Consider the following 14,938-nt stretch of genomic DNA (forward strand, 5'->3'; position numbering starts at 1 on the left):
CGGTAACAACATTTGAGGTTGTCATGTGAGTCCTCTAAGAAGGAAGAAACAAAATGAATAGCATGGATGAAGACTGCCTGCCCTAGTGCACAAGGCAGGGATTTCTTTTACTTGGGAACATACCAAATCCAAAGTACATATAGATTACCTAAAATGTCTCATATAGCAACATGCACAACTACATTATATTTGTGAATGATTTAATGAGAGAGATCCAACACAGAGTTGCTGATCACCACTTTATTAGCCTGCTGAACAATTTTACTGAGAAAGATCCAACGAGCAGTTGCTGATCACCACCTTATTAGCCTGCTGAATCACCCCTGCTTCACTTGATCTGCTTTGCATGCCTCTGGCAGAAGGATTTCAGCCTATCAAGACCATCTTCGAGAGAAGATGGGTCTATGGCAAAAGTAATGCGGAGCCAATTTTTCATCCCTAGGGCGCTACCTGTAAGGAAACTTATGCTAGTCACTGTCAAGTAGCAACCATGGTAGCAACATTTATTAGTTCATAGTAGCCAATTCTTTCAGAAATCAACAAATCCAAGTACAATAGGTACAGATTGATATATTCTGTTGAGCAAATCAATTTTGTAATGGATAATGCAAAAGGTTTCTATATTCCTGAAAGAAAGGACAATGAGGAAAACAAATTTTAAAACAATGAATATGGATAAAAAGTTTGCTGTTGCTCTAACATCAACACAAGAGCACTAGCATCAGTCAGAAAAATGAGTGAGTTACTTTCTTTAGTTGCATAACCTAAATGAAATCTTAATCACCAACAAAGATCTTTGGCCTAATTGGATGTCTTAGTTTGCAGATCAAATTCAAGTGATATTTATGGGTAAGCACATCAATCAGCAGTTTTATAGCCTGCTGACTTTACTCCTGGGTAGATTTCAAGATGCCAATCCCATGCCAAGTTCATGCCAATCTGGCTGACAGTTGCAGAAGCCCTATGTATTGCCGATGTGGCAAATCAAAGCAGATAGGATGTTCAAGAAGTTGGTTGATATCATATATTTGTAAAAAAATTTCCCTGATTATTTTTTTTTTTTTTGAAAAGGATAGGATGGATAAAAGCCCTGACAAAGGGTGGGATAGAAGTTTAGAACCCAAGTTGCGAATTGAAAAGAATCAGAGGTCACATGCTAAACCAGCAATGCTTTGAATGACTTGACATCTACAACCACTTCTTTTACCACTGAATTATGCAATGAAATAACACAAAATGATAGCTATCACATGACAAAATGACGACTACCACATGCTACTTATCCATATAAATCATGTCATAGGAGCTCCAACTGTTGATCAACAATAAGGTGGCCACTAACAAAAGCAGCATAGCTCACCTGGTGCTATTATCACCGATTCCTCTTTGGCCAGCTTATTGCAGAGGTCAACATCATCATTGATGTCCTCCAAATGAGACAAATTCAGCTTTACCTGCAAGGAATATCATCAGCCTGCAAAACTATCTTTTTGAAGGAAATCAGCCTACAAAACTTTCAAGTACAATAACAGTGTCCTAGAATTTGCCTCACCATCACAAACATGGAGCCCTCTGGTTTATGGGGACAAGTAATGCACCCAATCTCCTTTATTTTCTCGTAGCATATGTCTGCTGTTTGCCTTAATATATCAATGATCTTATTAAAGAAATCATCCTTTGTGAACTCAAGGATATGAGGAATCGCCCCCTGATAGAGTCAAATGGTAACCCAGGTCAAATCACATAACACCAAAATCAAAGAACAAAGAAACCAAAGAAGTGGAATCATTTTCAGCAAACAGTAATCATCCTGGAACTTTTTTTTTGAAGGAAAACCATCCTGGGACTTGATGAATTCATATTGTAACTTGAACATATTGCGTATGGAGTATCATATATGATGTCAGCAGGAGAAAAATATTTGCACAGTTGATAAGAATCTTAATCATTTAACATCCAATACACCCATTATGAGAATATATAATTGGAGTTCCTCTTACCTTATATTAACAGGAAAAATTAGCCAAGAAAAGCATGTTTTGTGGGTATTGTGAAGCTGACTCAACTAGTTCACTGTCAAACTAAATCACACGAAGATGCAAAATAAATCGATACAAAATTAACCTTATTACAGCTACATACTGCATGAATGAGTAAGAAAAAATAAAACTTTTTTCTTTCCTTGCAACAGCTGCGACCTCTGGAATACCAAAACAGGAACAAGATTTTCAAACAGGTAGTGCATGTAATTGATCATTTTTTTCTCAAGTAGTGCACCAAGTCGTTGATTAGAATCGGATATGCTCAACCATTTGCATCTATTAAGAAGATGTCTGGTACTGACCTGGATAAAGGTTGCAGGATCTGATGAAATATTCAGAAAGTTCAAAATACCGTCGACAATCTGTCAGAAGAAAGAAGCATGTAAGCCTTGAAAATACTAGATAGTAAAAGAGGACAACAGAGCCTGTCAAAATTGTTAATTGTTAGAGCAACTTATTGAGCTTGTCTAGAAAACAAGGCCTTTTTTTCCTTTGGTAGGGGGAGGGAGGCGGGTGTTGAGATGCTCTGCTAGTGAGTTTAAGTATAGGTTACATTATTTCCAACATCTTTGGGTACATTGAAATGATAGATCTTACTTAGAATGAATCCATGGAGATGTCTAAAAAGCACATACACGTGATAAATACATGTGAAAAATACAAAAAGCTTGAATTTGGGTGTTATAGGTATAACTCAAGTTTATAGCCATCTAATATGAGCAATTAGTTTCCATTCCATTATTGCATTATATAATGATTGCCATCATAGGCATAACTCAAGTTTACAGCCATCTGATATGAGCAATTTGACTTTCTGTCCTCTTAAAGCACATGTAACATCCCTTTCTTATCTCCATCTTCAATACAGCACATATGCAGACATAGCAACCTTCCCAAGAACACACCATTCAATCTAGGCAAACTGGCTGGGATCCTCAATAGATATTGTTAAATCTTCCCCTTAAAAAGGTGTGAAATCTGGCCATATGGACTGCTGTAGATGGCATTTGATGTTTCCTGTTTTCAGCATTTCAGCAGAATTAATTAAAGCAGATTGCAATATTTTAGTCGACAATTCCTACATCTCCATTTCAACTCGGTTTTAAACCATGCATATATGAGTGTTTATCAATATGGATATATCACAGTTCTTAGAAACCTTATCATGACAAATCAAAAGGAGAAACAATCGGTGTCTGTCACCTACCGTTGACAAGATAGTTAGCAGAGTGTTCATTACAGAAGCACCCATGAGGAATTTGCCTCAAGTTGGTCATCAAGAGTTGCAAAGGATCACAAAGAACGGAATCTCTCTTTTTTTTAAGGATTAGTATCAAGATTTTATTTTGAATTTGACTCTTTGTGCTACATACATAAAAATATAGTCCATGTGAAATATAGTTAATGGCCATGAAAGATATATGCATGTCTAATGAATTTAATATATAAAGACCTTCAGAAGAAACTATCAGAAGAGGCTCTATCTACCAAAAGTGAGACATGCAAGAAAGGGCAACACTGTGAATCACCTTTGTTTCTTTTAGAACACCATTGGGATCACTCGTTGCAATCCAGCCAAGTCGCCAGCCAGGCACTACCCATCTCTTTGATATAGACCCTAAGGTAAGGACCGGAACAATCTCCCCGAACACTCCCATTGGCACAAAAGGATTTTTTCCAAAGGCTGAATGGTCATAAACCTCATCGGCGATAACCATTATACCAAGTTTACTAGCAGTTTCTGCAACCTGAAGAATGCAATTTAACCAAATTTTGATTTGTAAAATTTAATAAAAGAAAACCAACCAAAAAGAAATGGAAAAGACCAAGCCTTGATTGCAATTTGCTAACCTTAGCCAAATGCTGATATGTAAACACATTACCACAAGGATTACCAGGGTTAATGACAACCATAGCAACAGTATTCTCATCCGCAAGAGCTTCCACAGATTCAAGATCGACTTCCCAGCTCCTTTGTGGGACAAGGTTAAAATGCCGGACCTCTAATCCACTAAAGGCACAACGTGACTCATAAAATGGGAACCCAGGTCTTGGGAGCAAGATGTTTGCACCAGGGCGTGCAAGAACAGAGATTATGACCTCAATTGCTTGGGTGCAACCCTCGGTGAGGAAGATGTCGTCTGGAGACAGCTTGTAAGGAAGATCGCGGGACAGGTATTCAGCAATCGCACTACGATTCCATCCACAAAGTTAAAACATAAGTAATTCCTGAATATACGAGCTATATTCTCATTTCCATCCACGAAACATAGTTAAAGATGAAAAGGCATGTACATGATCTTTCTTATCCAATTATCATAAAAAGCCAAGATTTTCATCATAAATAAAGACTATATTTCCCCACCTGGATACTAACCATATAATCAATGATTTGGTAAAACGCTCTAAAAATTAAGCAAGAGAAACGATTAAAAGAGAGCGATTCACACCATCTGGCAGGAAGTACGCCGACAGTGGGACAGTAGCAGTTGTACTTGGCGGAACGGACGGCGGAGACGATGGCGTCCTCGGCGACCGGGGTGGTCCGGAAGCAGGGGAACACCGAGGGATCGCCGTGGCCGAGCGGGATGACCGGCCTCGGCCCGCCCTCCTGGATGTTGGCCATGACCCTGGTGAGGACACCGCGGATGCTCACGTTGGCGGAGCTCGCGAGGACTTCGTTGGGCCCGAACCGCCATCGCTGGCCCCCGGCTCCTCCCCCGCCGCCGTTGTCCATGAGTGCGTGAGGAAGAGCTTAGGGTTAGGGCGTTTTTACAGTGGCGGTTCAGGGCCACTGATTGGCCTCGAGCTTGGATGGAACCGAATCTTTGAATGGAACAAAAATCCAGAGCCCGTATTTGTTTCTTCGTTTGGGACGAAGGCGACGCGAGCAGGGGCCGGCGGTGGAAACGTGCTCAGCAAAGATAACGGCCGTTAGAATATCATTTCATACCTGCGTACTTTGCCAAGTTATTGTAGCATTCTTTAATGCAATGACCAGTTTCACATGACGCCGTTACGTTCCCGTTTTGTGATCCGTTTTGGTACCTATAGTAGTATTTATTTTCAAAGAGATTCAGTTCGAGTTGAACTCCAGAACCATTTTTATTTTATTAATAATATTCAAAGAGATACAGTCCGAGTTGAACTTCATGGACATCTTTGTTGAAAAACAACATTCTGAATGAGAATATAAAGATCAAAATGAAAGGGAATCCCAAAATCCCCTTTTTCTTAATAATTAACTACTCTCTTTCATGTCCTGGGGAAGGTGGGACTTATTGTCAAAAGTAGGAAAAATCTAGAGATACCAGTTGGCTTGCTAGTAATATTTAAGGCCTTTGCAAACTATATATAGACCTAAAATTATATTCTATTGTTGTCCAGATCGGAGAATTAGAGGTATTTAGGATGTATGAAAGATTTGGGCCAAAGGCATATCATTCGTGCCAAAGAAGAGTTCGCCTTTCTTTATGCAAATCTATTATTGTATCGCATACCACACAGATCTGAATGTACTCAGAGCTCTATCTTCCATCTTATGATTGAATTCTTGCTAACTGATTGAAAAAACAAAAGTAAACAAATTCTTAACTCTTCATGGATGGAAGTTTTGTTAGGCTGAATGGACCAGATCTTTTCCTTTAAAAAATTAATTAAAAATAATTAATTAGCAAGCTTAATTTAACTGGCTATGGTTATAGTAAATTAATTAAATACTAATAAGCTTTATGTTTCTATGGTATTCGGTAAATTAGAAATCTGACACCTCCACTTTTATAATTTGTCCGGTTGCCAGGAGCTAGCTGGTGCATGGAGATTTTTTTTAAGACTAGTATGTTTAATCTAGTATGTTTAATGAACTCCAGTTTAATTGATCATTGTCCTTCGACCTAGCTAATAACCCATTTATTTATAAGATAGCATTAATAAAAATCTTAGAATCTATATTTCAAAGAAGCAACAAAACCCAAGACAGAGATGAAATAGAAATTCAGGAGTTTACAGGACAAAAAACAAATAATTCCTAAAAAATTGGACGTATGCACAAAAGATCGAGTAAAAGAATTTTAATATTGTGGCTAGACTCTTGACTTCAGCAAATCGTCTAAACAGCGTCATGCGGTGGGCCGGCTGCACCGCAAAAGATCCTGGTTTCAAAGGAAGCTGGTCAACAAAACAAACTAATGAACAGTAACTTCTTCTTTTTTATTATTATTATTACAGCAGCTGCTCATACTGTGTGAGTACAACCCACGGAGTCGAGAAAAAAAAATGGTATAAGAGTAGAGGGATGGCTTCAAGGCATGTCTAAAGAATCTCTTTCGAGTGGTGAGCGGTGAAAAAAACGATCCAGTATGCAGCCTTTTTTGTCTTCCGATAGATATGAACAATCTGAAATGAGTCAAAGTCTCTCGCTATTTTGTGGATATTCTTGAGCAGTGGGTAGTCATTGCCCCTATACTCCTCATTTCGGATCCACTCGACCACCGTCGTGAAGTCTTCTTTTAGGAAGATGTTATCAGCCCTTGAATACTCGCGAAGATGATGCTCTTCTAAGCTACTCTGAGCTGCGCCCCAAATGGCAATCATATTACAAGTGTGACGCTCTCTCGCGGCAACCAATCTGGAGTTATGATCTCTGATCATAAAACTCATGCCTCTTCCGTTTCCATCTGCCAACATAGTTAAATAAAATATTACCATCAAAATTTATCTTGAGATTGCCGGGAGGCGGGCTTCAAAACCACTCAAATAAATAAAACGACTCAGTCTTACAGACGTGAGAGAAAAAGCAAACACCAAACCAAAAAAATGGAAAATTACTTTTGCATCCCTCTAAAGACCCCACTGTAACATTAGGCCCATGTTGATCCAAAAAAAAACTTCCGGTCTACCACTAAATGATTCTTTAATTCTCGATCCCTGAGTAATTGTTTTATTTACATTATAGTACCCAAAGTGCCCCCAGGTTACAGTAAGTACCCCAATGTTGTCGGAAGCGGAAAAAAAAATTGAAAAATTACTTTTGCATCCCTCTAAATACCCCACTGTAACAGAAGGTCCCCGTTGATCCAAAAAAAAAGCTTCCGGTCCATCACTATTAGTATTGTTTGATGGTTTTTAAATTTATTGTCATTATCTCTTTTTTATCCATATATAAATTATAATAACTTAGGACCTCACAAAAAAATATAATAGTTCAGATCTAATCAAATTTAATAATAAATATTACCATTATCTCTTTTATCTATATATAAATTTAATTATATATATATATATAATATAGATCAAATCATAAATACCATATAGAGGGATTGAGATCACTCATATTTTTCGGATAGTTTTTCAATTTGTTACCATTATCTCATTTTCTTTACTCTATATGCAAATTATAATAATCGGGTTCACCAAAAAGGTATAACAAATACTGCAGGAGGGATTGAAAATATTGGTATTGTTTGATGGTTTTAAATTTATTATTATTATCTTAAATTTTTATCTATATATAAATTATAAGAACGAAGACCTCACCAAAAAGATCTAATAGTTCAGATCTAATCAAATTTAATAATAAATATTACGTTCGGTCTAAAATCGATATCAAATAGGCTAGGATTGTGTTATCTTCTAGTTCACATAAATCATTTGCTAGATTTTTTCTGATACCATTTATAATAACTTTGAATCTCATATAAAAAGAACAAACAGAAGGTGCTACTTAGATTTTTGGTCCTCCATACATATCCAAGATCTAAGCAATACATAATCAATGGGAGCTAAATACACGTTTATATGGGTCTTCATATAAATATTTTCACCGGTACTCTTAAACCATGATTTTCGTGTGTAGGGGAGACATTTGCCCATAATTTTAGGCCAAATCTCCGTCGACAGCATCACTCCAGACTCGAGGGTTCGACCACTGAACCATCTCTCGGGTTATAACTTTCATCACTTTAAAGAGAGAAGAAGATTTATCAGTAATTTTATTACAATATATCTGTTGCGGGGACGACCTTCGGCCGGAGCCTCGTGCAACAGCATAGCCCACATTAAGCTAGCAGAGAAAGAGGACCGCGTTCCTCCCGAGGTATTGTCCGCTTTGGGGGTCGAGCGTACCCGGAGCCCTCCTCACGGTTTTGCCCTTCAAAAGGCGCCTCGAGAGGAAAGGGTTTCCACCCCCCATTTAAGGCACGGAACCTTTCCGCTACTAGCCGATATGGGACTAAATTCAAGGCCCCCTCCCCTCTCCACAACAATATCCTCAACGAAGCTGCTAGTTTGTTTGCTCGTAAATACTCTCGAGAATCACTATGATAATTTCCAACTGCTCGAGTACTAAAGGCACACTTCTACAAGATCTAGGTCAACCAACCAACCATGCATTCCAGTTATTTTGATAACCATGCCGCATGCGAGTGCATCCAAAACTCTCTCATGTCACCATGGCTGCTCATATATACATAGCCATGATTTGTTTTGAGGGGTAGAATTTTTTTTATAGAGACAATGCGATTCTAAGGATGATGCAATATGCAGCCCCAGTGCTCTCCCCTCCTGACTGCCACAAATGCCATTGAACCTTTGATGAGCTTAAACAACAGAATCAAACTTTTTGCAATCTAGCACCCATTTATGAAATAGAATTCAGGTCTTGTGCATCATGCATCTAAGTACTTAGTCATGTTCTGCTACAGAACAAAGAAAAGGGAGAAAAATCTGTACTCTCACCTGGCAAAATTATCACAAGTTCCTCTTTGGCCAGCTTGGAGCAAAAGTCGACATCATCATATATGTCCCCAGTCCCCTAAATAAGACATTTAGATAACATCTAATAAGAGCCAAAATATGCCTCACCATTACCAACATGGAGCCCTCAGGTTTACTTGGAGAAGTGATGCATTCAATTTCCTTCGGTTTATCATGACATAAATCTGCTGCTTGCCTCAGGATAACAATGGTTTTGTTAAAGAAGTCTTTCTTTGTGTTCTCAATGAATTGAGGTATTGCTCCCTTAGACGTTATACACAGAGAACAAAGATAAAATCTAATATATTGAAAAAATTGAGAAGATAAAAGTAACAAAGAGAAGACAGGTAACAAGTTCCACGAACAAATTCTTACATCCAAATGTGCAGTGAGCTTAAACTTAACCCTCAATAGATCAACATAGAGAAAATTATAGGCGTATCCATGATATAGGCAAATCAATCTTAGAAAAAGGGGATTGTTCCGCTGACTGAAAACAACATTTCCAAAACTAAAGAACCAGACTGTCACGCCCCGGATCCGGATCCGTGATACGGCCGTGCTATTGCCGACTACTGCCCACAATAGCACGCAGCCTCGTACATGGTCAACAGGTAGTCAAAAGCAGTCAAACTTGCATATATCAAAAGAAGGTATTACAACATACTGGTTCATATAAAGTACAGAGCTTCTACATAGTTTATATACGCAAAAGTTTATTCATATCATCCCAAAAATAAGGAAGCTCTGTTGCAAAAGAAAAATGCTTCTAGCAGCTGTCACTGGTGGTGATCTGAAAAAAAACGTAAATGAACAGGCATGAGCTACACGGCTCAGTAAGTAATCCTGCATAATCTTGTCGAATCAACTAAAAATGCTAACCATGCTTATCAGGGTTTGAGAAGCTGACATGTATGCTATCTAATAAATCATCATAATAAAATATCCATGCTGAGTAAATAAAACAGTATCCTACAATATCAAGAAATCATGTAATATGCACATGTAGGAAAAATCGTGCCACCGGCATGCCGTGGTCATGCTCTTAAATGCTACTGCGAAGTCATTCTTGGCCACTGGCGGGACCGGCTCAGTTATTAGGCGGCCACTGGCAGGGCTGGCTCAGTCATTCTCGGCCACTGGCAAGGCCGGCTCAGTTACATTGGGTCAGTAGCTCTTAAGAGTTCGTAAATAATGCTTCGTATAGGTAGTACCTCATAGATGCTACGGCGAATTCATTATTGGTCACTGGCGGGGCCTGCTCAGTTATTAGTCGGCCACTGGCGGGGCTGGCTCAGTCATTATCGGCCACTGGCAAGGCCGGCTCAGTTGCATTCGGCCCGTAGCATTAGGAGTTCTTAGGTACCCCCTTACAAGCAATATGCAGCTAGAGCAAATCATTATCATTCTTTACACTCATGCTAATAAAAATCATAATATGGAATTCAATTCATTTTGCATGTATCACAAGAGCTATGAAAACATAATATGTGCACAACTATGAATTATGTGACTGACATGTACCACTCATGTTCATATTTCATAACTCATATCTTAGCATGTAATGTAATCCCAGTATTTTGTAGGCATAACGGAATATAAAGCATATTTCATCATATCTTGTGTAACTAGAGCATGTCAGATACACATATCGTTCTTAGCCTACAGTACATGCATAACATGTTAAATTTCATGTATGATCCATAAAAGATTAGGACAGGCCACTTACATACATGATTCACAACAAGATTAAAACAAGTTACTTACCGTGATTCGCTTTCTCCCAAATTTCTCACGTCCTGGTGACGGATTCTGAGTCACCTAAAATCACATCATAATAAGCATATTATTTCCTTTTTACTTGTTTGGATCCTACCCAAACTATAGCCCAAGTCTAATGCATCTGTATTGGAACCTTAATTGGGTCCATATGGGTTAATTGGCCTGCTAATTGGTCAATAAGCTTAATCCCCAACTTAATTGGGTTTAATTTCGGGTTTAGGGTCACCGTGGTTTATTTGGGCCTGAGTTAGGATTAATCTGGGGTCAATTTGGCCCCAAATTAGTCACATTGGGCTTGAATTGGGCTTATTTCCACTAATTTGGTCTGTTAGGACCAATCCCAGCCGAATTGGGTTTGGGCCTCATTCCATTTGGGCTTAATTTTGGTTAACTTTATAGTCTGGCTTGTCCAGGCTTAGCCCAATTTGATTGGGTTCGGGTTTAGTCAAATTTGGCTAAACCCTTTTCCTTTTTCTTTTTCTTTTTCTTTTTCTTTGGGCTTAACGGGTTGCGGGTTCGGATTCGGATCCGACCCGCAAACCCGTTATCAGGGTTTTTCTCCCCCCCCTTCCAGAGGCTTCCGCCTCTTCACCTTCCTTCCCCCCCTCTCTCCTCCGTTTCCTCCTCTCTCTCTCTCGTTCTCTCCTTCAACCTCCCACCGAAGCCCATGCCTCCGGCCCTCTCCTTCTCCTCCGGCTAGATCTACGACCTCCTCCCTCTCCGTCACTCCCTCTTCTCTCCTTCGTCTCCACCGAAAGCCCTAGCCCTTTCGGCCTTTCGTCCCCACCGAACCCTCCGTCTCCTCCCTTTCTTCTCTCGCAGGCGACCGGGGAGACGAGGCTCCCCTCCGATCCACCGACCGAGGCGGAGCTTCCCCCCGGAGCACCGGCGGAGAAAGGCCGGCCCCCCCTTCCTCTTCTCCGAAGCGATGCCGGAGAAGAGGAGGAGTGCCGGGAAGTAGGGTCGCGGCTGGATCTCCTCCGGGAGATCTCCCCCTGCTCCGACCACGGTGAGGTAAGGCCGGGGTCCAAGGATGAAGCCTCTTTGGTCCGGTGAGTTCATTCTAATTTTTTTTTTCTTGGTTCTTCCTTCCGGCACCACCACCCCTTGCCGGAGAAGAGGTGGTGGTCCGGCCGGGGCTGGCGGCCCTGTGGCCGCCTCTGTTGTCGTCCCGGCCAGATCTGGCGGCCCGAGTTGCCCCCCGAACCCTAAGGTACCCGCGGCCGAGGCCGCGGTGTCCAGTTCGTCAACAGGCCGAGCCCGGTTAGGTTCGGTCCGGATGGTCGCGGCCTGTGAGTCCGGCCCGACCCAGAGTTTGTGGGTTTTTCTCCCTCTTTTGTGCCGGCCTCCTCCCCTCTATTTCACTGTTGACAGTTGACACAGAGGGGAAGAGCACCCCACAGAGGGGTTTCCTTACTTCTGTAAAACCCTAACCCAAAAAAAAACTCCTTACCTTGGTCGGTTGTAGTTGGCAGTGCTTCCTCCCTAGTAGTCCCTCCTTTCCCAGAGCTTCAGGGCTTCGGCTCTCTCTCTCGTTCAAAGTTTAGGGGGGGTCTGTGACTTGGGGTTGCCGGCAGAGGCTTAAATAATTTGTTTAGAGGATGAGACCCCCCTCTGAGAGGTCCCATCCTCTCCTTTCCTCCCTGCTCCGGGACTGGCAGCCGCCCCCCTGTCTCAGGCGCGCCGGAATCGGCTGCCAGCAGGGGGTGAGGTCACCGTCCCAGGGTTTGCATGGCTGGAGATTTCCTTCTGTGAAGTCCCATCCCCCCTACCCTCTGGCTCCGGGACTAACAGCTGCCCCTTGCTCTGCCATGGTGCCTGGCTTACCACTTGGGGCGTGAGGTGACCCTAGCCGCCTCTCCCTGCTCTGCCATGGTGCCTGGCTTACCACTTGGGGCGTGAGGTGATGTTCTGCCATGGTGCCTGGCTTACCACTTGGGGCGTGAGGTGACCCTAGCTACCTCTCCCCTGTCGGTCTTATCCTTTCGTTTCTTAACAGGAGGTGGCAACCTCTTCCTGGTTGCCATTATAATAATACTGCCCACAGTAAAAATTTGGGCCCAAACCCCTGACTGGGCCTATTTCTTATTGGGCCTAGTAGGTTGTGGGCCCGGACATTACAGCCTGGTGAATATAATGTTTCTAATCGAAGTTTTCGTAAATAAGCCAGCAACACCACTAATGAGACAGGCCACAAGTAAACCAATACAAATTGTTGATCAATATATTTGTCAACAAAAAACAAAAGCTTATATTGATCAACAAAAAACAAAAGCCATGTACTATGTGTTAGGCTGCATCATCACGAGGCTTTCTTTTAAGCAACAGATCATTTTTATTCCCCAAAGAAAGAGCACAGTACTCGGCAGAAAAGGGCATACAAACTGATTTTTTATCGACTAATCAAAGAATAGAAAGCATGCCATTTTTTAACTTCTAGTACAATCATTTTAACTTGAAAGATTAACTTCGCACACACGCACAAAAAAGATTCATTGGTTGATCTGTGTTTGCAGAAGTCAATGTCTTGATTACCACCTAGACATATTGCGTTGCAGATGAAAGCACTCATCCTTCGATCTTACTATTCCCTTTCCTAGATCCAAACTGCGGAAAGACGAATCGAGAAGAAGAAGTAGTAGAGGATAAAATCAAACAATCATAAAGACAACAATTTTACGTGGTTCACCCCAATACGGGTTACGTCCACGGAGGCCACACACACATATTCAATATTCAGCAAGGATTACAACGATCTCTCTTCTCCGTTGAAGATTGCACAACTAGAGCTTACAAGAGAGATCAAAACCATCTAGGGTTTACAAGAGAGATGAGACTCAAAAGGAATGCTCTATCGCACCTAAGGTTCACAAAATATCCCTATTTATAGGTTTCTAAAATATAAGGATACTTTCCTAACGAAACCCTAAGTCAAAAGCTCATTTTGCCACCGTTTGAATCAATCTCGTGATCAGAAGTCGACTCTTCACTTTCAGGGATCAACTTCTAATAAGTTCGAGTCGACTCGGACATCTTCAGGTCGACTCCAAGTATTAGCACCGAAAACTGGCACGCTCTGTCTTCCTGAGAGAGTCGCCTCCTTCAATCTTGGAGTGGGCTCGAGCAGACTTGCAGGAGTCGACTCCTGTAAGCAACCCAAAAAATAGCTCTCTGTTTCTTCACTGTGGCACATAGCGAGTAGACTCAAGCTTTACATGAGTCGACTCCTAAATATTAAGGGTCGACTCCATTCAACTGGCATGGATTTTTTTCATGCAAGTTTGAGCCAAAATTCAACTACAGTTATTTCGAGTTTCGAGGCACCTTTTCTCAACATATTGTGTTCTCCACATAATAAGATTCCTCTGTTATGAATGAGAAATTATCGAGTACTGGGTTATAAAAGAATAAAGAGCAAAAAGGGAGATGAAAAGCATGCCAAGCCCAAATACTAAAAAACACAAACAGTAGCTCGTTTGCACCATAAAGAAGGCTGTTGACCGAAAAAACATGTCATGTAGATAAACACATGATTGAAAGCCATTCACCAAAGAGACTGGATACTGAATGACAAAAAGAATAGGATGATGACTTATTTTTGAACAGACTATCCTATCCTCCTAATGAGAGCAGAAGTTAGATTTCTTGCAACTCTGACAGTGCCTTCTCTTGAGACACTTGGGAATCTTTGGTTGAAGGATCATAAAATATGATAGCATGGCAAGACACATTCAATATTGGCTTCCTAAACATTTTGGATACTGGTTTTCATCATGACCTTAGAACATAATTACAATTTACCCCAGATAAGGCAACAAGTTGATACCATCTGAGAATCCATTACCCAGTGAAGGGAAATTAAGACAGCTTTTCTATGTAATCTCATCTCTCTTAATGCATAAATTAAATCACAGAGAGATAATTGACTATTGCCGATGATTTTCCATTACAACTAACCACAACCACATCAAGATGCAATTTCCAGTTGAAGCTCTTGGCTCAATACAAGCATATAGGCTGTCGGAAACACAGAAAACAGTAAACAGATATTTTTCTCCTCTATCTCAAGTCAGTTGATGAGTTCCACAAAATCAACTAATGGGCTAAATTCCCACTCAGAGTAAGTTTACTCAAAACTTGATAAATCCGATTTAGGTTTTCCATGTCTTTGCTACTTTCATCAGCAATCCTTCGTCCAATTCTGCCACACATAGACACACCCACCTAGGTCCCCTTGATTTTCATTTCTTGCGCGAATAAAGACATGAATGTAGCCCAATCCAAGTGATCTACAGACAAATGTAGATATAGTATGTACTGAATATATGCATTGAGGCAGAAAAAGTCAATAAGGATTGAAG

At 40.8% G+C, this 14,938-nt stretch overlaps 1 protein-coding gene across 1 annotated transcript; it reads right to left on the reverse strand.

Annotated features, from left to right (window-relative positions):
* Positions 1 to 63: 63 nt before the first annotated feature.
* Positions 64 to 5,075, reverse strand: LOC103702474 (nicotianamine aminotransferase 1-like). Its single transcript, XM_008784919.5, has 7 exons — positions 4,493 to 5,075; positions 3,894 to 4,233; positions 3,572 to 3,790; positions 2,345 to 2,404; positions 1,553 to 1,708; positions 1,361 to 1,454; positions 64 to 450 (listed from the first exon to the last, which is right to left on the reverse strand). Exons 1-7 carry the CDS (start codon positions 4,777 to 4,779, stop codon positions 329 to 331), a joined length of 1,278 nt encoding a protein of 425 aa, XP_008783141.1. The 5' UTR covers positions 4,780 to 5,075; the 3' UTR covers positions 64 to 328.
* Positions 5,076 to 14,938: the final 9,863 nt, after the last annotated feature.

Source organism: Phoenix dactylifera, chromosome 5 (assembly GCF_051530095.1).
Source record: "Phoenix dactylifera cultivar Ajwa chromosome 5, Ajwa_hap1_PhDact_Kaust_v1.1, whole genome shotgun sequence".
Taxonomy (NCBI): Eukaryota; Viridiplantae; Streptophyta; class Magnoliopsida; order Arecales; family Arecaceae; genus Phoenix; species Phoenix dactylifera.